The sequence below is a fragment of the Amia ocellicauda genome, chromosome 3 (genome assembly GCF_036373705.1).
Source record: "Amia ocellicauda isolate fAmiCal2 chromosome 3, fAmiCal2.hap1, whole genome shotgun sequence".
NCBI lineage: Eukaryota > Metazoa > Chordata > Actinopteri > Amiiformes > Amiidae > Amia > Amia ocellicauda.
Genome location: NC_089852.1, coordinates 7,661,731 through 7,686,232, shown reverse-complemented (window position 1 = coordinate 7,686,232; position 24,502 = coordinate 7,661,731). Strand labels below are relative to the sequence as shown.

Below are 24,502 nucleotides of genomic sequence, written 5' to 3'. Positions count from 1 at the left end.
TTGGATATGTAATTCCTTATTTTTATTACAGACCGTCATGTGGAGTTAAAATAGGCAAATGTGCTTGCTTTTCTATTTTATCAGTATAATTTGTGCATGAGCCTGTAGCTCATAAAACCCGAAGTGGATCAAACTGATATTCAGACAAGGTGATACCAAGCTTCTGAAATAGTATGTTTTAGCCAGAGGCTTTGATTTGTAATCATAAAATTAGAACTGAAATATAATAATACAATAATATAATGCTCAAATTTTGGGTAAAAGGTTTATTGTCAGTGCTAATGTTTTCTAACACAAACAAACGTCACAATATTGTCAACCCCCCCAATGCAAAGTAATGTTCAAATTCAAGTATTTTATCTGTTAAATAACGTATCCCTTAAATGGGCTGAAAAAAATGTATTAAAAAGAAATAGGAATGTCATTACATATCCATGACCACTGTCAATATCTAATAGATATTTGTTGGCTTTTTGAAGTCGGATGCCCAGCACATCATTCGATTCAAAGGCCTGGGACCACAATGCATGGCTTTTCATTGAAGAACTATAAAAGAACAAATTACCTTTTGCCTCAAAGTCACTGAAACCTTATCAGAATTGTTTAGTTCCTGCTGCTCCCTGGAGGTTTTCCTCTTCAACTGCTGACGGAGGATGTGCTCTCTGGATTGTGAAGGATTTGGTTTTAATCAAGGAAAAAAAAAAAAAAAAATGTTACACTAGGTGGATTTTTAACAACTTATGAAAATCATTCAGACACAACAATAGCTTGCATTCGTATTACTAAACACAACAGGTTACACAACCAATGCACATATGCTGAAAAATAAATAAATATGTGTAATCTAATACTTAACCATTTCTTTGGAGACCTTAGACAGATAATGTGCAAATACACATCTGTACAGAATAATTATAAGCTAAGCTTTACTTCACTGTAAGGTAAGACAAATTATATTAGTCGGTAGATCCGCATTTTTTTATGCTGCCACTATGATTAAAGAATGTGTAGGGATTGGTTTGGTTGGGATGATATTGTGACTGAACATTTGATCCCTAAGAGCTGGTTTCATAGCATCAGAGAGATCATCAATTGCCGTCAGAAATTGGCATCATATCGATATCATAGAAGTGAACTTTGATTGTCCTTATCTGAAAAACTGTTTCTACATATGGACCCCAGAAAGGACATGGAATTCACTCTAGAATGGCAAAGAAAAGGCACAAAGACATCAGAAATGTAAAGTACATGGAAAATGTTTGTATTCTGTCTGAAAGATTGTCAGCACACTGTGTTATGTACAGTTGAAAAGAGGAATTACACATTTGTGAACATTTATTATCCTCAGCTTGTCCAGTTAATTAGTCTGAGCTTGTGGCTTTGGCTGTATTAACAGTATTTTACAGTCATTAAATAAATGGCAGATATTGTGTTACTAATTTCCTTATGAGGCTCAGTAAACATGGTTTGATAAATTATACTGTCTGATCAGATCTGATCTGTTTAGACATGTGCCCAGGCCTGGCTTGTCTAATGCTTGATATGTTGGGTCACATTTTTTGTTCTTTACAAATCTGTGGCCTGTCATGCTTTCAGATGAATGCATTTGATTTTTTGTTTTTTTGTGACTAAGAAATGTATCAATTATCTAAAGTAGATCTTACTTTGATCAGTGTAACTAGAGCCATTTCTTAAAATTGTATGATCTGTTGTCACAAAACATTCAAAGGACTTTTGAAATGTAGCATTTAATACACGCCTACCAATAAAATGTTTCAAATATTTATTATGTGACCTTTATCATAAAATTGCACTCAAAAATGATAGTCTTCAAGTAAAAGAGAGATTTTAAAATATGTATTCTTTGTATGCTAATTAGTAAAATATGTTCTATCATACAGTGGTGTGGACAATAATGTGTTTGCAGCCAACAGGCTTTTGGAAATTTGCATCCTTTTAGCAGTGTTTTTCAGCTGTTTTCTCCACAGCAATGTACTCTGTATGCTAAACCACATTGGCTGCAGTTCATAGAGATTACTGTCACTATAATTGGCTTTTCTAGACCTGATTTGCTATGAGGCACTTGTATGATCTCTATACCTCTTTACCTCTATAATAGAGACAAGTAACCAAACATGAAATGTTTCTTTCATTAGGAAATGTGAGCCAAAGAGAAATAAACAGCTTCTCATAATCTGAGTCATGTACTGTAATTTACTTTGCTGAATGTAACATAATACTTTTATAAAGTATGACTGATATTATACCCTGTTACAATAATAATAATAATAATAATGATAATAATAGTAATTATTACTATTGTAACAGGGTATAATGTCAATATTATTATTATTATTATTATTATTATTATTATTATTAATAATAATAATAATAATAATAATAATAATATTGTAACAGGGTATAGTAATAACAACTTACATTTACTTAAATCATCATAATAAAATGTATAAAAACATAATGCACTGTTTTGATGGGACATGCTGAAATCTAAGTGTTTAATGATCATAAAAAGAATAAAAACAGTGGAGAATGTATGTTTTGTTTACCTAATTACCATGAAGAATTTAATAGTATTGAATTTGTATTGAATGTTTTATTAAAAATCAATGTTATAATACAATAAAATTACTGCTATATTCAGGGATGCAAGGACAATTGACTGGTTTCCTGCTGAGTTACTTGGCTGCACACAATTAGAAGTTGAGAATATTTAGTAGGAACATGAAGACAGTGGTTTTGAAATGATTATCATTTACTGTGGAAGTGATATTGGCAGCAGCGTGTCCCTGCTTTTGGGCTGTGCTGAGTGACGTCAGAATGGTGACAAAAACAAGCTCTCTGCATCTGTCTCCTCTTTTGGATTTGACTAATCTTTGCAAGTCCCTTCCTGTCCTTGATTTTAAATTTCCATTGCAATGTAAAGACACTGCCAATGTTCTATTTTTCATAGGAGCACATTCAGCATGTACTTTAATGGTGAGAAGTCATCCAGTTTGTTTTGGGGATGGTAGTACATTTGGCAGTGTTACAGCAAGATGTGGGTGTATGGGAGCCTACACTTTTACAGCATTATCACTTCAGTTCTATCCAAGGTCACATTACAGCTTTCCCACTCCTTTATTTTTTTACCTGAATATGTTACATTTAAGTGTTTACAAAAATATGTTTTAATACCAATGCTACACAATGCTTTTAATATATTTTTTGAATTAGAACACATTATCATCACCGGTAATGTTCGTCTGATTGAGGTTACGTTTAAGACTAGCATTGTAGACTGCATACGTGGAATTGATTTGTAAATGCAATGCTAATATGTGAGAAAATGTAAAGTTATAGAGAAGTCTAAGATGATTGCAGTTTCTTGCTCTGGCAGCTGTAGCTGGTCATTTTAACACCTCCATTGTGGCATAATACAAAAAGTACACACAGTCGGTACAATCAAAAAGCCAACAGATGATCTTTATAATAAATATAGCACACCGGTAGAAACGTAAACATTTCGACCCCCTTTAAAGGTGGTTTTGACACCTGACACGTGCTGTGTGATGTTAAGGAAAACTGTCAGTGCACAGTAAATTGTAAATCATGTGTTGAAGGTAGAATCCTTGTTAGGACTTTGCAAACAGTGCTCCTATGGACTACGTATATGTAATGTAGTTTTTGAATGAATCCATTAACTTTATTGTCATCCGGGGGGATAAAGAGGAGATTTGAGACCATTTAATAAGTCAGAGCTTGTAAAACGCAAATATGTACACAGTTCATGGGCTTGTACACCTTTTCCCCATGGTGCACAGTATCAGTTAATATAGCCTTTACAATTACATTTTTCAGTTCCCATCACCACCTGTCTGCCACTGAGTACTGTTCTTACATTTTAAGTATAGCAGTGATTACACTGTCAGTCACAGCTCTGAGGAACCTGTATCATTCAGAGATTGATGTTTGACAGAATAATTAGAAAACTGTCACTCCGAGTAATCACTGGAGCTCGTCTTCGGGAAGGATTCCCACACCAAATGTGTCCTGTTCGGATCACGAGGGTTAAATGTTTACTCGGACAAACTATCAGGTTGCAGGAGAGAAAATGAAATGAAACCATCTATGAAAGTGATGCTCTGGTTTTTGCTAGTCTACCAGATCACCATTTCATTAACACTGAAACTGTCAGGGCCCTAGGAGAATAATAAAAGGTGTATTAGCCAACTGGAATGTATCTAGTATAGTAATGACACATTTTAATTGTTGATCATCCAAGTAAAAAAGTTTCTAAATGACCTGGGCCATCAGGCAGATAATTCCAAGTATTATGATCCCAACAGCACTGCTTTTTAGCTTGTTCAGTCTGTTATAATCCTTCTCATACCTAGGCAACCTTTTCATTGATATACTTCACTGTTATGCAGATTTAAATGGCAAACCGTATGTCTTCCCTGAGTAGTTAAGATATATTTCTCATGCTCTGCAAGCTTTCGTGAAGTCTACTTAATGCTTTTGCTTTACAGTTCACTGTTCGTCAGTATAATAGGAGTTGATTTGCAGTATTTTAAGATGTCATATGAACTTCTTAAGCTGGTTTCTGTCTTTGCGGTGTGTCCTATTGGACTTTGAATGTCTAAAATGTTAATAAAACATGCAATAAGCGTGGAAAAAGAAACTGTGAAACTGTTTAGCTTTTGGAATTAAATGTTGATTGTCCCCATCTGTTACACTGCTTCCTCATATTCACCCACTTTAGAATTGCTCCCCTGTGAGTATGTGTGTGTGGGATCTGCAATATTCACATTTCATCAATTTCTAAATTGTAATTTATTCAAAACTAAGTAACAGGAGAAAGTTTGGAACAGTTTTCCGGAAATGTATTTTGTACAGATGAATAAAAATAAATGGGGTTATAGAGGATGATACCAAAGAGAAGAGAGGACATATCAATCATAATTAGCACTATAACATTAGTTAATGTAGTAAACAGAGACTCAGTTGTGTGAACAGGAAGAAATCATTGCTGGGAAGTGATTGGTCATCTTTATTTAGGCTATTGTTTTGCAGGTGATTATTCTGATAATAATATTCAGGCTTACCATTTACATAGTGAAATTGTTTAGATTAAATACCTTTTCTTTTTCTTGTACTTTTACTGTAAATGTATGTATAATTTTCCTTTTGTGGCTTGTACCTTGGTCACTATTTTGCCATTTAAAGGCAATAAGTCATGTAGCATATTACATAATGTGGCAGCATATTGTTTAGAATCAAATTATTTTAGCGCTATATATAACCATAATTGACAATCAGATTTTTCCACCACATTACAAATCACCTAGCTGCATCTACCCAGGGGTAAAGAATGCCATTTAATTGTGTTTTAGCAGACTTCTTAAATTTTCTGCAGGTGTCATTTATTTGAAAATGCAGGCTCTGAGTTGCAATTTATTTGTTTGTGCTTGGCAACACATTCATGACAATAAAGCTGATGTGTAAACATGTTGGAGCCCCTGGAGTTGTAATTTATACTATGTCTTCTCAATTAGGAGAATGGCAAGAGGGGGACAGCTCCACTCATTAAAATATCAACATTTAATGTGAATCTGTTGAATTATTTAATTGGAAGTGTTTCAAACAAGAGCTTGTTCTTCCACAGAATTCTCAATTTGTGCAATATAACAAACGTAAATCATCAGCTGTCTACCAGACACTGAATAGATGCACATAGATAATTGTTGCAATGCTTTCTTTATGAACGTATGACATTGGATTCTCTTATGAAGATCTTAGGGGACGGTGGATACTACCCATCCTCTTACAGCAGGCCAGCAGGAGCAAGACTTAATTTATTATAAGTGCTGTAAGTTTTTCATTGGATTTTTCTCACACACTTTGAGGGATTAGATCTGAAATGTAAAAGCAAGATTAATCTTTATTCTCTCTTAACTCTCCATTGCCATATATATGCAAAGAGAAATTGTCAGTTATTTTTCTTTACAAGATTTGTGTGTGGTTCTAAATGTGTTAGTAAAGCATTTGTCCATTTTTGGTTTATCCGAGCTGTGCTGCTGTTGGTACTTGCAGATGGTTTGAGAGCAGTTTATGCCCCAACTATTTTAAAATTCCTTTGTGGGTTGTTACTGCTCCATGCAGGTGTCTTTCTTCGTAAAAAACATGTTTAACGAATCCGGGGAGAGCAATATGATAAGTCCTGTACTTCAACTGGTAAAGCAAAGTTAGATTTTTTTTTTTCTGATTTGGAATTTGTATTGCTTAAAATCTTAAGATTAATGGAGAAAATACATTTGTATTGCTTTGAATGTTCAAGTGAGATGAAATATTCTGCTATGTACTTATTTTAGTAAGTATTTATTGGATGCATGTTTCAGTTCAAATGTTTATACTTGAAAATATTGATGAGGAAATTTTACTTATTTATTTCAAACTCACAGAAGTATGCTTAGGACTAATAACACATCTAGCCTAAACACAATTAGCTGTGCTAAGACAAACAGGAAGATAGAAGGAATGTAAAATTTGTTACCTAGAAAAACAGGACAGATGCCCTTTAAATGGCTCATTGGCTTCCAAGATCAGGTGCAATCTGAATTAGAATCATTTGGATAATTGACCTTCTGTGTGAATATATTAGAATAAATTAAATTTGATTGGCCATGTAGCATTATGAACAAAGTGAAATTTTTGTCTTTTATATTCAGCTCTAGCTTGTTGTGCTGAGTCTCAGAGGTGATTATGTATGCCATTCACTGTATTATGAATTCCTTAAATCTAATAAAATAATTTGTGTAAGGAACAAAATACCAGTGCAGATTTTTATGGTGTTAAGAACTCTTTAGTCGACTGGAAAATTCACTATTATTGAATAGTATTTTTTAAACATGTATTTTTTACTTTGATCTTTTAATCATAAGTAACTTCAAGTTATTTCTCTTGAAGCCTATTGTCCATTATTTAATAACACTGTTGATCACGGTCTTCTAAACAGTTTCAGCAGTGCAAAAGGCAAAAATGTGTGTAATAACAGAAGCTCCACACATCACAGTAAATTCAGATTTGCATTTAGATTACAGAATGCTAGTAATCCACTTTAAACTAACCCTCAAACAATAATGTATGACATTTCGTCTACATCCCTTAATAATAGCTAACCATTGGCACTCATAGCACTTACTTTGCCAACTTCTGTTAGTTTGGTGTTCGTAAAACACAGATAATGTATCTAGCAAATTAATAACTAAACTGTTGTGTTTCGATACTGGTTGGGCTTAGTTTTCAAATCACTACCTATAAAACTTTCATAAATCTTCTGTTAACTTCAGTATATTCAGGTGCAGTCCATCACTGACCATATTTGGTATCCTGTATATTCATTCATTGCTGGCTACAGAATGACAATTCTGCAAGAGTAATTTTAGATGAATGGTCCTGAAAAATAATTTACCATGACAGATTATTGAGTGGATTCCTCACCCAAGAGTGCCTGTTAAAAAGACATTTATAAGAAATTCTACGCATCTGAATGACAAACTTCTTCCTGTTACTTTCAAACACAAAGCTATGGACTGCATCATAGAATACAGAAGCTTTCCAGCTGGGAGAATGTGTTTAGTGTCAAGACCAGATGTAAATCTTTTCAAAAATAGTAGGATTTTCTAATCTAATTTAAAAATTAGGGCAAAATGATTGAATGAAAATTGAAAGCCCATAAGCAATGGTGGAATAAAAAAGCTATAGTGTAGGTAGTGTCATGTTTAATAGCCACTTCAAACTTTAAACTTAACAACAAAGCCCCAGTGGATAATCTTGGGGAAATTTACATGACAAAAGAGGAAGGTGAATTGCTTTGCAGAAAGCTGTGCTTGAAAGTGACTGGGATACGGTATTAAAACAGCAAAGAACTAGAGCATCTCAGAGGGACTAGCTTCCTTTCAAACACTGATAATGACCTGTGTGAACCACCAAAGTTGTTTTACCTCTTGATATACACATTAAGCTTTTATTAAGGGGATAAGTGCAAGCACAGTTCATTCTGATAAAACATCAATAGAAAATTAAAATATGAAAAAGAAGAAAATGTAAAACACACCTCTGGGAATGTCTTAAGACCATGAAATTGATTCATAACCCTATTGGCTTCCAGGCTGTTTGCTTGTTTGAGCTTCAGACTGCCAAGCATGTTATTTAAGGCCAATAAACCGCTATCATTCAGTTTGCAAGGGGAACATCAATTGAAAAAGTCTCCTACCTGTTTAAACCACCCACCCAAATACCTGGAAATCATAGTGCAATATAAGAAAGAAAGCTTTAATGTATTAACTTTCTCAAAAGACAACATTATATGGGTTACGTGTTTCTAATATTTTTCTACATGCTTTACTCAGTAGAAATATCACATTTTATTTCCATCTCTTAAAAGGTCAGGAGACTAGAGAGATGAAAATTCATTTAGCCAATCCATTTCAATGCTTGTTGTTCCTTTTTTCTGTCTTCTAACTTAGATGTAATGTGGCTGTGTGCTTAGGATCATTATTATGGGATGAGAAACAAACCCATCACCCAGGTGACTTCCTGGTGATACTGCACATTGATGAATATTATAATATAAAATAAAACCTGTTTGACAGGACTGAAACAGTTTTTGCAGTTAAAAACTCCAGATGACTTTAGGCTATGTGTGAGTATGTTTTGGCACCTTCAAAATATACCACTTCCATTTTCTATTTAAAGAACAATACAATATTTTGACAATCTGTCATAATTCCTCCAACGCTGTGTCCACACATCATTTAATGTGTCCATAACACACTTATCCCATGTTATTTTGACCAGTCATCATACTTAAGTGTTCATTGTATGCTCATACAAAAGGTGTCTGTTTACAGTTTTCTTAATGCAGAATATTTTATTCCATATTTGATATGGATTTGAAATCATCATCAGCAGATTCCACACATTCTGTCCGTGTTGTTCTTTCTGCTTTGGCCACATAGTCACCAGTTTTCTTAGTTTTGCTTATTTCTGTACTGTCTCAGTAATATGTTGACTTATAGTTCATCTCAAAGAATACATGTCCTTAGGAATAGAAACTGTTGAAATATATAATTTGCATTTTTTTTTAGTTTGTGTTTGTCTTTTTCCTCGAGACCAATTAATGATGTGTTATATACATCAAAACATGTGGAAATATCTTGGGCCGGTCTTCATATAGCAATGAATCAATAAAGGCTGCTGCTGCTGCTGATCATATATATACATACAGGACTTCATATTGAAAATATAAATATTTTATGTTATTGAACAGAACATTAAACGTATTTGCTCTTTTTCTTGGGACTTTAGGTGCAGAGTGCTTGGCTATATGATATCCTGGTGTGAAGAAAAGAAACATTTATTTATTAAAAAAAAAAAGAGAAAAAAAAAGTCTTTGTATTGCCCACATGGTGAGGGTGTTTTTGAAATTGAATGATTCTGTAGCTGAAAAGACAGCCTTACTCATCCGTGATGGGCAACTAAAGGCAACTGTCACAGTTCATAGCCTTGTGGCTCATAAGAAAGACAGACCTTGAGGCAGAAATGACCAGTCTGAGTATCAATTCATATGGATTCCTGGTTCTGCAAACCTTCGTGACAGCCAGTCTTCTAGAAAGCTATTTCAAGTTGATTAGTTTCTTTTCTTCTTCTTTAAAATGAAGTCCATTACAACATGTAAGCGGAGTGGAATAATTTAATTTTGTGGGATGCAGAATGTAAAGGACATCTTAAAGTCAGATTCTTCTGTGTACTCAGGAGCCTCTTCAAGCCATTTTTAAGAAATTAGCTGACAGTCTTATATAGACATATATGGAACAGTTTCATAAAATGTCTGTTCTGGTGGAAAGATGAGGGCAAAAAATGCCAGATCATGCAATGGGACTACATTCTCTGAAGATGCATTTAAAGTCATGTAGAGGTTATCACACTTTCTCCTTTGGAATGCATCTCTTTCTTTGTAGTTTATTTATGGTTTATTACTATTATTTCCTTTCACTGTACTCTGGGTTTGTTCCACACATCCGAATTGATACAATTAAAGGACTCACTTTTATTAAAAGATCTCGAAGCACTCTGTCTACTATATTATTAACTGGGCTTCACATATTTTTTACCGAAAGGCTCTCAGATGTGTGCTTGCAGAAACAAAGAGGTACGCGTTCTTTAAAAAAAAAAAAAGTCTTAAAGCAAACAGAACTGCATTGTCTTGCTCTTTGCCTCTTATGCTTACCTTTGGAAGCAATCAAATTAGGAAAATACTAAAATTAAGCTGTTTAGTTTGGCACATCTTAAATCGTAAATACAGTAGACTCACGAACATCCATGTGTGGTTTATCCGATTTGCAGATTAACTGTTCACCTGAGATTTTGTCATTAATGAATAACTCAAGGATTTCTCAAAACATGTTTAATCCAGCGTAAGGGGCAGGATTAAATAAAAAAATGTCTGTGAATGGATATCGCGCTTCTAAACTTTCATGGTATTAAATCTAACATGATTTGAGCCACAAAACAACCTTCTTGCAGGTCTTTTCTTGCACAATGCGAGGGAATAAAACAGCTTTCACACAGCCACTACTAGAAAACTACACAACTGTACTCAGTCGTGTTTTCATGTTTAGTTAGATTATACTTATACATTTGAATTTAATCCCACCCACCAATAAAGTGGGAGTGATCACATTTTCGCTGTATTAAATCAAGAAAAACAATCTGAAAATGCTCTGGCAGGTCCTCAAGTTTTAGAAAACTTCGAAGTTGTCTAAAGCCTCTTGCGGTTATAGCAAAATGTAAAGAAAGCCCATTTGGCACAGGATTGCACAGGCACAGCTCTGGGTTTTGATCTTGAATGTAATTTTCTATTGTTTTGTTCAGCAGTGGGTCAGGGTTTTTTACATATTTGTTCTTATTTTACTTATTTAATTCACTCGTTCATTTATTCTGCTCTTGTTTTTGTTCATTGTCACCCCCCCTCTCCCACACACACACACACACACACACACACACACACACACACACACGCATGCACACACACACAACCGGCCATATTACAAGGTATACTGTGAAGAGTATATAAATGTAGTTGGAAATGCAGTTCAGACAATGGTACAAGTGTAAATATATCTGTGTAACACGATCATATATTTAACATGTATGTTTACACATTGAACACTGGTTTCTGCATTACATATTTTGTCAGTGTGGCCACAGTTCACACAGTTTTTGGAGAGAATATGATTAGTGCGCAGTTGTGCTGTACTACATGGTCTACTGTCAGGATAAGTGCTGCCCCTTGAGACACAGAGCAAAAAGTTTGTACTTATTGGCACTTACAGTAGATGGCATCGAGTGATATTAAAATTATGTACTTTGTACTGATGTGCACATCACTGTTCAGTTTCAAGCAATGATAATACAAATGTCAATGAGGTTTATCACAACACTATGTCTAGGGCTTGGATCATTCGACATGCAGTAGAAAATTACACAATTGTAGTGCGGTTTATTTTTTAGTTGCTAGTTTCTTCTAATGATAAATGTAACCAGTATGATGTACAGTTTTGTAGCCGGTGTGTCACAGTTTGTATTTAATCTGCATCGCTACACATAAGTGGACGCTGCATCATTTACATTCATCTGTTATTCACCAAACACATCTCCATTGATCCACTGCTAAAAGATAATGCTTATATAAGGGTGTCTACCAATAATAATAATAATAATAACTACACAGCTTTCATCAATGGCGGCTTCGGTTTTTATTGTATTATATTTTGTTCTACTCATATGTGTAACCGCTACGAAGTACAGACTTGTAGTTTTGTCTCAGCGGGGAGATTAATGCTTTGGATTGGATACAGCACAGAGCGCCAGGTTTCTGTGTTTATATGCTTTATTGACACATCGCTGTCTCTCGCAGGACCATCTTGCTCTTCCGCTCCCCGGTTTCTCTTCAGTCTCAAACACTGTGATTGGCTCGCCGGCAAAACATGTCTCTTCCCTGTCCGCCGGTCCTCACATTTTAGATTTAATTAACGAGAAGCTGAGTTGCGAGATTCCATGCGACTCTTCCACAACTTTGGGCATTCGCACCTTTTTGATTAAAACCTGCCCAAGATCAATACATTCTTTACTACAAATTTGTTTTGTTCATTCATAAACTCAATTTTCCTAATCCTTTCCACTCATACCCATGTTATTTGCACCAGTATCTATGCAAATAAAATTTGAATATCACGGTGCAGGAACATCATAAGTTGACACTATCAGTGAGGCTTTGTGTGATTTACTGTGCCTAGCCACATTGCTGTAGCCCTTCTATGGAAGGTATAAACTTATATGCTGTTATATATTTTCTCGCACAGACACAAAGACATCTGGAGCAGCTCCATTAGCAACATTTTCAGCTAATCAAGTAGTAGAGATGTTATTTCAAGTATCTGACATTGTCATCAGACGAGAAGCAGCTACCCGAGGAGCTAATTCCCAGTTCCCTAATTTGATTTAATTGTAATATTTGTAAGTTGTGGAATATCAACAGGATTTTTATATGTTTTTATATAAATTAGGCTTTGCATTGTGAGTTTAAAGGGTTAAACATCATTTATACCTATGTTAGTTGCATAGAGATCCACGGAAAATGTATATTTTTGGATTATACAACATTTTGAGTTACCTGTGGCTGTCCTCCCTGTCATTAGCACAGATGATTGAGAGTTGACTATATTCTGGTCTACACGCTGACCATTTCACCAGGTGTTCTTTCTCTAACCAATTAGTAAGTGATTGGTACGCAGTTGTTTGCTAAATCTCATCTCGTCTTATTCTCCATGTGTTGCGCATATTCACGTTGTTGGTCCATATGCGTACTTGAATACCACTTATGTGAATCACTAATTATTATTAAGTGGTTTCTTTTCTTTTGAATAAAACTATGATGTGACCTATGAAGACCAGATTTAAAACTGTTTCATGTTTTGTAGGGTGGTAAATCAATTTAATTGTGGAACAGCTGTAAACATGGCCTGTATTGGGGATAGTCCAAATGTACAAGGGCAGTTTTAAGAGTACACAGTTGTAAGTGGTATTACAGAATACAGCATGGCTGCATTGATCTGCTGAGTGTCTCAATGTATGCCGGGTGGATCTTACTCTAATCCAAGGCAAGATTTTTTGCATTTAATTTTTTTTTTTATGAGCATCTAAGCTTATAATTCAGGTAACCTTTCTTGGTCCTTTGTTGTCAAAGTTGGCATCCTAAAACAACTATTGAAATCAACAGGACCCCACAGCATCTTGCTTGTTGCAGTTTATTTCCTAAGGAAAAGCACATTTTAGCATTGCAGACATTTTGCATGTCTTTAAACAAGGCAGTATTTTTGATGCAGTGAAAATAAAATACATTTTGGATGGTCAAGCAGATAACTAGATTGTCAATAGTACATAATTGTAGCTGGTCGGTACCATATTACATATATATATATATATATATATATATATATATATATATATATATATATATATATAGGCTATTTATAGGATAGTATAATGCAAAAAAAAACCTTTTTTTTTTGGAACACATGTCACAGGAAATTAATGACATTCGTATTGGCATAAACATGCACACACACACACACACACACACACAGATGTGATACTATTATTTGCCAGTGTTTAACATGTTTTCTTACTTTACACAAATACAAATAAAAAGGTATGAAAATGGCAGCCTGCAATTTTCAAGTATGTTTCTCAACATGAGCAAAAATTGAAGACTGCCCTGTCAAGATGTTTCTCTGTTTGCGGCTGATTTGTGACATAATGCTTCATCTTTTTCACTTTCAGCAAGGAGGAGCTGTCATGCTTCAACAGGCTGGATAATTATTTCCCTCTTATCCCCTCTACCAGGCCAAATCAAGTTTCAGCACAAAGATGGGGTCTTTCTTCACTCTAAAGGCATCCATGCTGTGGGAATATGAAATGTATCTGGGAAAAACATTAGAGATTTGATAAGATGCCCCCCTCCCCCCCCAAAAAAAAAGAAATGGGAAAGAAATCTAATCTCCTTCTCCCTCAAGTAAAATTGCTTGATTTAAAGTTTTTTAGTTAAGACCAAAACATATTTCTATAGTCAATCAGGAACATCATATTTAGATGTATATTGTTTAAAATGCTGAAAGAAACTGATCATTACGATTTTAACATCCGTCTTCATCAACGCTGTCGAGTTGCTCATGGAATTATACATATTGTATAGATCTTGATCCTGAAAAGCTGTCACCGATCCCTTACAGCAAATATTATTAATCAAGAAAGCCTGCAGTCACATTATGAAAAAGCGTCTTCAAGTGGGGCAAGACAGGTGTTGGCAGCCACACAAAATTGATGATAAAAATATGTTTACCATTTTGATTTTGTGTTATATGCTAACAAATTCCTTTTATGTGGTGTCAAAACCAATACTGTGAAAGTTATGGTTGTATTTTGGTTCTGGATGGATTTTTAGTCACTGTCAGTTTCCAGAACTTAAACTATGAGTGTCAGAACTGTTATACACTGGTGTGCACAGGTACAAAGGTACATTATTACAGGATCTTGCTATAATCCCAATTTAATTATGACAGCATTTACTACTCCACATTATGTAATAGAGTTTTAAATATTGAAGCCAATAGCAAATAAAACCGTTTAAACCGTAAATTATTGCCGACTTAATTAAAAATATTTATTGTTACATACATGCATGCACACTAGACATTAGTGCTCTGAATATTTATTTATTTCACTATTTATTAACAATTTACTTTGTAGAAACAATAGTAAAATCCCTCGTACTAGATAGATGGCTATTGTAAACATACATCTGTTTCTTTCAGAGTACTGATCTCAACCTTTGACCTCTACAGCATCCATATATCAGTCAGTTGCAAATAAGGGATTAACATTATAGAAAATGAACGCTTCTACTGAAGCCTGCATTTAATAGATAAACTAGAACAATAGATTTAATAGGCCACAGAGAGAACATTTAATGCTTTAGCAAATTTTATTAGTTCTTACAAAGGATAAATGAATTTTCTGAGACAGATTACCAACATTCGTCAAGGGTACAGTATTGTGAAGACTGAAAAGAGCTGTAAATGTGTACTTAGACGATAATTCAGATAGCCATTCACAGGCTTACTAGAGACTACATCGCTGTGAAATAAGTGTTTTGGGATTTTTTTTTTGTATTTTAAATGGATAGGAGAAATGAACACCACTTTCCTGTTTTTTGTCGTGAATAAAATGTTTTTCATATTGAGAGATGTTGATTACAAATTGTTAGCTTTTAATAATAATAGTGTAATTCACTCAGTTGTGAATTATTGTTATGCAAATTGTGTCAGATTCATCAAAGTCATATATTTGGAAAATGGTAATTATCCAGTTGCAGCAGTCCCAAGCTTTTCTTTTATGTCAGAAAATGAAGCATTACTTTCATTTTTGTGTAGTTTTGTCCCTGACCCCTGAGGACAAAAAGTATGTACCTTGTCACAACCTATTCAGAACAGTTCATTCTGAATATAAAGTATTTTTAGTTTCTGATAGAGGAAGTTCAACTTTTCTGCTATCATGTTAACAGTATTCTGATACACAGTGTTGTTCCTTTTGTTTTCGTTTGTTTTCCAAACAAACCTCTGATTTAATTAAGCCTCATCCCAGTTAATTTTTTTGCCTGAGTCAATTAATCTGCTTGTTCAAGGTAATGGGCAAATTAGGGTGAAAATGCATTTGATAAGGGCGTGAGATTACTGATATTGTGCTCAGTGTGAAGGGGAGAAAAAAGTGTGGAGCGCAGGAAATTTTTCACATTTAAGTCAAATATTTTTCCAAACCCTTACAGATGTTGAAAGATGCCTGCCCTCCTTGTAACAAAAAAAAACTACAAAATAATGGACACACAACACCCATAGATGCCCAGCATATAAGAGAATACAGTGTGTCCTATTATAGGTAAATAGTAATTTCATACATGGTTTTGAAATTACTGTACTAAAAAATTGCCTTATTTGATTTCCACTTGATTTATGCATTTCAAAATGAATGACCTGCTGAAATGAAAAACATTGGAGTATTTGTCTCTGATAAATTTGTAGTTAAGTTCTCCTTCAACATCTTTATTTTTGCAGTTATTAATAGTATCATGTACTTTGTTTTCATTGTTACAGTGGAAAAAAAACAAATCAAAACTTAACCCTTATTAGCAATACTACATTTTTCTTCTACAGAATAACTTCTTACCACTGTTTCCTGATGATATTGTTGAATGTAGAGCAACCCAACTGCAACATTAGAATTCCACAAAGCACTGCATGAAGCAACTCATAGTGAGTCTTACCTAGATAAGTGACACTGTTACACAAAACGCTACTCTGGTGTTATCCATCGCAGATATGTTGTTGTAGGCACTCAAGGGATTTATTGTCTCTCTTCACACCATAGAAGCACAGAATTCTCAGGGTGGTTCACATGGTGGCAGGTGAATGTGTGTGTGTGTGTGTTTTTAATACTGCGTCATTTGTGTTTTGGTCATCTGCAGCAAATGTTACTTGTGGGGAAAAACATGATTTACAGTTTTGAGAAAAATCTTGAAAGTATTATTTTGATTTAGCTTTTATCTCCCCAAGCTTTGTGTTTTCATATGAAAATCTTCAAAACAATGTACCAGAACCATAAAAAAAAAAAAACTTCTACAATATTTGACTGTATATTCAGGAAGTTACATTCTGCATTTGTCATAGCACTCATTTAAAATATGCACTTCATAGTATATTGATTTATGTGATAATCTATTAACAATCTGATGTAAAATGCAACAGTTTTTGCTTTCATTTTACTCCCAACATTTCTGACCAAATTATACCTCACAAGCACATAAACGTGACAATTTAATCTTGCAATCATAGTGATCATCAACTGACAATAGTGTTTTTACAGTTCAATCCATATCACCATCTAGAGTATAATTAGGCTTGATTTACTTTTTCATCCTTCTGTCAGACCCAGTCACAATCAAGTGGGGTTTAAGGTCAGGGCACTGGTGAGAAGCCCATATATACAGCTCTGGAAAAAATTTAGACCACTGCAATTTTTTCTTAAATCAGCATCTCTACATGTATGGCAGCCATTCCATTCCATTCATATTTTTATTTGGAATTTGGGAGAAATTTTGTCAGTAGTTTATAGAATAAAAATGTTCATTTTACCCAAACACATACCTATAAATAGTAAAACCAGAGAAACTGATGCAGAGCTGTATAATTAACTACATATAAAGAGTTGGGGAGGCCTTCATCCAGCAGTGAATCGATACAGGGTGATGGTGATGGTGATGATGATGTGGCTGTGTGTTTATGGTCATTCATTTGTTTGAAATTAAATCCTTTACCCACTAGCAGTATTGCAAGATACAGAAGCATGAAACAATATACAGCATCTTTACACATGTCCCAGACGTTGTTCCTATATTTCCTATTTGTGCACAAAAATCAATTAGTAATATATACCAGAAGAAATAGGATAGCATTCAGTAAAGATTATATTGATAAAATCTGTGATATAAATAGTATCCAAGTTGAGCTATCATGTTCAGCACACAGCATGTTGATCTGTTCTGCCCTCTAGTGTCTGTTTCATTTAAATTATATTCCTGTGATTCCAGCACACTTTCATGAATACTAGGAATATAGTCACTGGTACAGCATCACCTTTCTGAATTTGACTGATCACTTAATCTGCCTTCTCACTATTGAGAGACAAAGTTGTCGTACATCTTTGGAGATGTTGAAGTGTTTGGCAGGTATATTCACCCAATCCACAAGAAATAGACTGATATTTAGACTCTTAGACAAATTGAATGCAATAAGTTGAATGAAGAGCTTTTTCTCTTTTTTTTGGTTTATCTTGTGAAGTAATGGTTTGAAAATGAGGATACACTCATTCAACACGCTATTCTTATGTGTGACTGAAATATCACCCATTATGCACACAATGGATCTTTAACATGGAAAGCATAAAGCCAATCGTTTTTTTATTAACTATATATGTAGTGAGTGATGTATTTATTAATCTGTAGTCATTTAGTTTGTATATAAAAAAAGAAAGATCCTTTTAATGTCGATTGTGGGGTTTCCTTCTTTTATCATCATGCTTTTTAGTTAAATTGTTTGCCAAACTCGTAAATGAATAAATAATGATCTTTTGATTGAAAGAGAAGTGGGCTTCCTTATCCACAGGAGAGGTCAATCAATCCACTTGGGTACTTTGTGGTAAAGGTTTTTGTTGGATTGTAATCACTGTAAGCCTTGAAAGAGTTATTTGCCAGTGTGGCTTTTAATTCAATTCAGACAGGCTTTAGTGACATCTGCTGAGCAGCTTGTTACTGGGAAATAAACCGATCAGGCCTCAGAGCCCTGGATTACATCGGTTCAGCCACTGATATCAGTGATTTTAAGAATATGGTCCAATGTGAGAGAGACTCGTGATTGTCGCCTGAAAATTAATCACTCAGATTGCTTTCCCCCTTCGCTTTAAGATTAGATTGTTAATCTGAGCTTGATTTGAAGTGTTAGTTATAGTCAAGTTCACACAGGCTTTGAGTTTCTCTCTCTTTCAACAAGTTTTATTGCTATCTGTGTCCATCATATACTCCTGCATATGATTTGCACTCCAGGAATAATTTAGAGCTTTCTTCCACTTTTCGAATGCCAATTATTATTTAGTAAATTACAGCATTGGTTTCAGCACTTGGGCATGATCCTCCTTTTTTCTGTGTCTGATGGATCAGTTAGAAAAGTTTTTTTGTCAATGAAATAATTAATGCGGTTTTTTAAGCTTAACGTGTGAAGTATTGGTCAGTACCGAACTGCATGAATCATGTATGAATTTGTCAAAAACAAATATTGAACTATGACTGGATGTCAATATTTAATATACCCCATTAAGACAGCAAATGCACTGCTTCTAATATTTCTGAGATGCAATCTCTCTATAAAAATCACAATACATTCTGGCCATTAAGGGGCCATTCTCAATAAACAACAGCCAAACCCTGAACAATTCTAAAACTATATCCATACTGAAAACTCAGGCCAGTACACTGCAGGTTGAAGAGATCCCCAGGTCTCTCCCATTGGAAGCAAACAGTATGCACTGTGATTAATACCAAACTTTAGCTGTTAAGTCAATTTCTGCCTTATGTGTGGATTTACATGTGATCATTGGCTTCTGGGTATCTTGCTGGCTATGAAACCATTGTGTATGCATGTTCCTGCATTACAGACACATTTGTGACAGTCAGTAATCTCAAGGTGATGTGTTTTAGGCCAGACATTCTCTTTGCCTTGTCCAAAAGTTTAAATTTTTTATTGTACTTGGTCCATTATAATATTCAGCCAGCCTGGGCTTGATGCCTCGGATATGTCTCTGTCTTCCACTTCTATATAGTACACAGTGAACTTATCTTATGGTTGGTCATGCATGTGATATTGTAGCTAACTCCCATTCCATGTTAAATAAAAACTGTCAGCTCTGATCAACATGTAATTTTGGCAGGAACTAGCTGAAACTGATTGCAAATGAACTTTGAACTACCACAGACACACTCCACATGGCATGTGACCAGAGAAGTGTAAGCACTGTTGTATATAATTAAACGTCAATAATTTGCAATGGGTGTTGTTGGATTAACAGATATTGTTGAAGCAGAAATATTTACACATACCTCTGGGAACAAAATGTACAAAAATATGTAATATTCAGAGTGTGTTTAGAATGGGTGATTGGTGTGCCAAAGTTAAGCAATTTGAAAATAAAATGAGTATTGCTTTAATATTGAAAGGTCTTCCAGGGTAAGTGAGAGTAATGTCAATATATTGCCACACTAAATAGTCAGATATCATTCAGAGATGACAGTGATGAAGAAGGCATCTACCAGAAGACATTGTCGTTCTCCTTGGAATCTGACAGTTGAAATATATTAATGTATGACCTTGTTAAAAAAAAAAAGAGAGAAAAATCTGTCCATACTTTCACAGCAGACTGAGGTTCCTGCATTAAGGGCAGACAATGTCAAATTTCAGCCAATGTTTTATATATATTTGTCAATTGTTTGTATTTCTTTTTATTAGGAGTTACATTAATATTCCCCCAAACTGATGATGACAGATTATACTGTATTTGTAAATGTAAAACAAATATGTAAATAGACTTATATATTATTAAGTATTACATTTTCTTGTGATATATATGAATATACCTATAATATAACCTTCTTCAGTATTTCTCTAACTTTTAAATTCACTCTGAGATAAAAATAGGAGTGATTTTTGGTCAGACCTACAATAGACAGGAATATGAGGAAATGTCTTTCATGTTCGTGTTTGTATTTGTTACCTGTTGAGTTTTTGATTTGCAAAAGGATTTGTTCGGTACACAAATTTCGTTGTTTACAAACATCAATGGGGCAGAGTAGCAGACATATCAAATATTAAAGATTTTAACACTTTGAGTCAACATGGTGTACAAGCTTGAAATTGAATGTAATGTTGTTTATATTCCCTTATAGTATACCAGTTTTGGGAATCTTGTCCATATTGGATGACTTAATTGAAACCTCTAACCTTTTTGAACATGTTTAAAGACTTCCTTTGATCCACGGTTCTCACAGACACTCCAATGCTTGCCAGACATGTTGAAATCAGGATTTGTGTCAGAGGGAGATAAGAAATTCTTTAGCTAAATTTATTTTTACTTTTATATTTTTTTTTTTGCATTACGATTGCCTGAAGTTATTGGGAGGAGAATTTAGATGGACTAAATCCCCTCAATCCCTACTAAGAGTTTGTATTTCTCTGTTACATCTCAATTATTTTACACAGTAAGCAGTTTGTGGGATATAGTCCAGAAATATCTAGGAATATTGTATTCATTAAAAAATGAAATAATGACATGCTTATGTAGTGACATAAGATGACTTTGTTTCTAAATTCTCAGTATGTATGCTGGCTATCCACACATTCGCCTGAACATGTATGGGATAAATCTGACAAACAAGGGAGCCTACTTACCTACTGCTCCACCAATGCCATGTTTTCAAACCACGGTTAAACCGCAAGCATTATTATTTACTATTATTATTAGAAAGGAAATGAGTTAAAAATAAATAAAGTAAAAGAAGATCTGGCTTTGTCTTAAAGGGAATCTTAGCTTTCACTAAGAGCATTTGGAAATACTGAGCTGCTTGGCTTGTATCAATATATTTTGTTGATTCGCTCTATTTGATTAGAACATAACCTTCTTATCTGTTTCTCTGGCTTCTACCGTCTTTAATTTGTATCATTTTCTACAAATATCCACATATAGATTGGATTTCCCAATTGTAACATATTTTTCAATGAAAAGTAAATGTCATCTTTAGACAGATGGGTATAGAATTCAATGCAATGTCAACTTGTTGACCTTAAAGTCCACAATCTTTTCCTTTAAAATGTAAACATCTTTACTAGTTAATGTCTGGGCTATGCCTTGTGCAATGTGTCTAACAGATTATTAGAGATTATAAATGCATGTGAAATGAATCCTATATTTCTATCCTTTGCTCTTCAGACATACTTTCAGTAATTATGGAGTGCTGGTCGCATTCTAGATTCAATAGGAATGCAGCAGTACAGTAATGGCTTTTTTAATGTAGTCCAGTGAAATAGGTGACTCATTCCAAGCAGAATTAATTCTGAGATTTATGTACTTGCATTAAAAACTGAAGTTCCAAACTGTATACAAGTGTGTGCCTGTATACTGCCTTTGGAATTAAATGTTTACAGTAATAATGTAAGATCTTTAAACAAGAAAGGAATACTGGATGGTACAATTTTGTTTTGGCAGGATGCCGTAAATCTTGCCACTAGCAGGAAAGGTCTGCACAATCTCTGTGCTATAACTGGCACCATGGGGTAGTAAATATGCTCGCATGTAAAGCATTGTTCTACAGATCTGAGCCTCAATAGCAACAAGGTTTCCTGTTCTCATTCATTCAGATTCTTAATTAGTGAATTGAAATAATTATTCCCAATACCAAACCATTGAAGCCAGATCAACAGCACATTATGTTCTAAGGAGATCTTTAAAATGTGCTGGATTGTGACTGGATTTGAGGATCACTAGTTTTTACTCAAAAATGACTAATACCCCTTTTCCAGAACATTAAATATGATCAGTAATGTATTAGCTATCTAAGGAGATTTAAGACTGTGTTCTTGTGTTTTTTTTCTACATTCTGAAGCCCAGCTTTGGAAGATTAATAAATATGCAAAAGCACGTCTCTCAAACAGAGTGCTTCAAACTTGTGTACAGCACCAGCCGTGTGAGCGGTGTCACTGACGCAGATACCCATCTCTTCCTTGGGCAATTTAAATTTCTGATTCAAAGTCCCTTTCTCCTTCAAAAAGATAGTGATTTTTAAAGCTTCTTGTAAAAAAAAAAATGGCCATAATGACCTTTCTCTCTGTACATTCAGAATGTTATAATCTGTTTTATAACACGAATGGATTGACGTTGTTTAAGTACACATATTAAATACTACTCCTGTTAAACATAGTTATTATTTCTTTAATATTTCATACTAGCGTACTATGAAACATGCTAGGATTGAATTCTAAAAGTATATTAACCTTTTTTGCCTTTGTTATGTTTAATTTATATTGTAAAACTTTGTTTCCATTTCCTTGGTGTTATAGATATGGTGAGGCTTCTGATATGATTACTGGTGATGTATTGTCCTCTTTCATGAGATGTATTTCTGACCCTAGAAAAACTCTTTTCCACTGTCAATGCTTCAAACTTTCCAATAGTCCCATAGGTTAAAATTCCTAGTTAGGCAGAGAAAGCAGAGACAGCTGTTCGATTCTGGCAGGGCTCTCAGCCAATCTTTAAACATATCCGTCCCTCAGAAGCTGATAGTAGTTTATCAGACATAAGCTCGTCACCTCTATTTTCGAAACGCGCTCTGTCTGTCTGTCTTGGAATTGGTGCCAGTCTCAATTATGTGAATGTTATGTGAACATAATTCCTGCAAAAGACAACTGTGTTAGTAGGCTCTTAATTAGTTTCATTATGTGTGTGTGTGTGATTCAGATCATTATTATTTTTCACCATATCTTATGATATACCATATACACACTTGTTTTTTTAAGTGTATATGTAACCTTAGACTTGTGTCTCTTTCTTCTTTTTTCCATCAGGTTGAAGCCATCCTTGTCAACATCTTTGGTGGAATAGTGAATTGCGCCATCATTGCCAATGGTATCACAAAGGCATGCAGAGAGCTGGAGTTGAAGGTGCCTTTAGTTGTCAGACTTGAAGGTAAGTCTTATACAGCACACAGTACTTCTGTGTATGTTATGCACAGTCTTTTGAACACTTGAACTCAGTAACAGTGAGGGGAAAAAAGTATTTTGTACGTTTGCCCACTGACAAAGAAATGATCGGTCTATAATTTTAATGGTAGGTGTATTTTAACAGTGAGAGACAGAATAACAACAAAAAAATGCAGATTAACGCATTTCAAAAAAGTTATAAATTGATTTGCATGTTAATGAGGGAAATAAGTAGTTGATCCCCTATCAATCGGCAAGATTTCTGGCTCCCAGGTGTCTTTTATACAGGTAACGAGCTGAGATTAGGAGCACTCTCTTAAAGGGACTGCTCCTAATCTCAGCTCGTTACCTGTATAAAAGACACCTGTCCACAGAAGCAATCAATCAATCAGATTCCAAACTCTCCACCATGGCCAAGACCAAAGAGCTGTCCAAGGATGTCAGGGACAAGATTGTAGACCTACACAAGGCTGGAATGGGCTACAAGACCATCGCCAAGCAGCTTGGTGAGAAGGTGACCACAGAAGAACACAAAATAACTGTCAGTCTCCCTCGGTCTGGGGCTCCATGCAAGATCTCACCTCGTGGAGTTTCAATGATCATGAGAACGGTGAGGAATCAGCCCAGAACTACACAAGAGGATCTTGTTAATGATCTCAAGGCAGCTGGGACCATAGTTACCAAGAAAACAATTGGTAACACACTACGCCGTGAAGGACTGAAATCCTGAAGGCCCGTCTGAAGTTTTCCAATGAACATCTGAATGATTCAGAGGAGAACTGGGTGAAAGTGTTGTGGTCAGATGAGACCAAAATCGAGCTCTTTGGCATCAACTCAACTCGCCGTTTTTGGAGGAGGAGGAATGACCCCAAGAACACCATCCCCACCATCAAACATGGAGGTGGAAACATTATGCTTTGGGGGTGTTTTTCTGCTAAGGGGACAGGACAACTGCACTGCATGAAAGGGACGATGGACGGGGCCATGTACCGTCAAATCTTGGGTGAGAACCTCCTTCCCTCAGCCAG

General features: G+C 34.9%; 1 protein-coding gene across 1 annotated transcript in view; it reads left to right on the top strand.

Moving 5' to 3' along the window:
- The window catches only part of suclg2 (succinate-CoA ligase GDP-forming subunit beta), a 118,111-nt gene that overhangs the window by 85,607 nt on the left and 8,002 nt on the right, over positions 1–24,502 (top strand). The window contains exon 10 of the mRNA XM_066698019.1: positions 23,340–23,460. Coding sequence (XP_066554116.1) covers positions 23,340–23,460 — 121 coding nt within the window. The remainder of the gene's footprint in view (positions 1–23,339; positions 23,461–24,502) is intronic.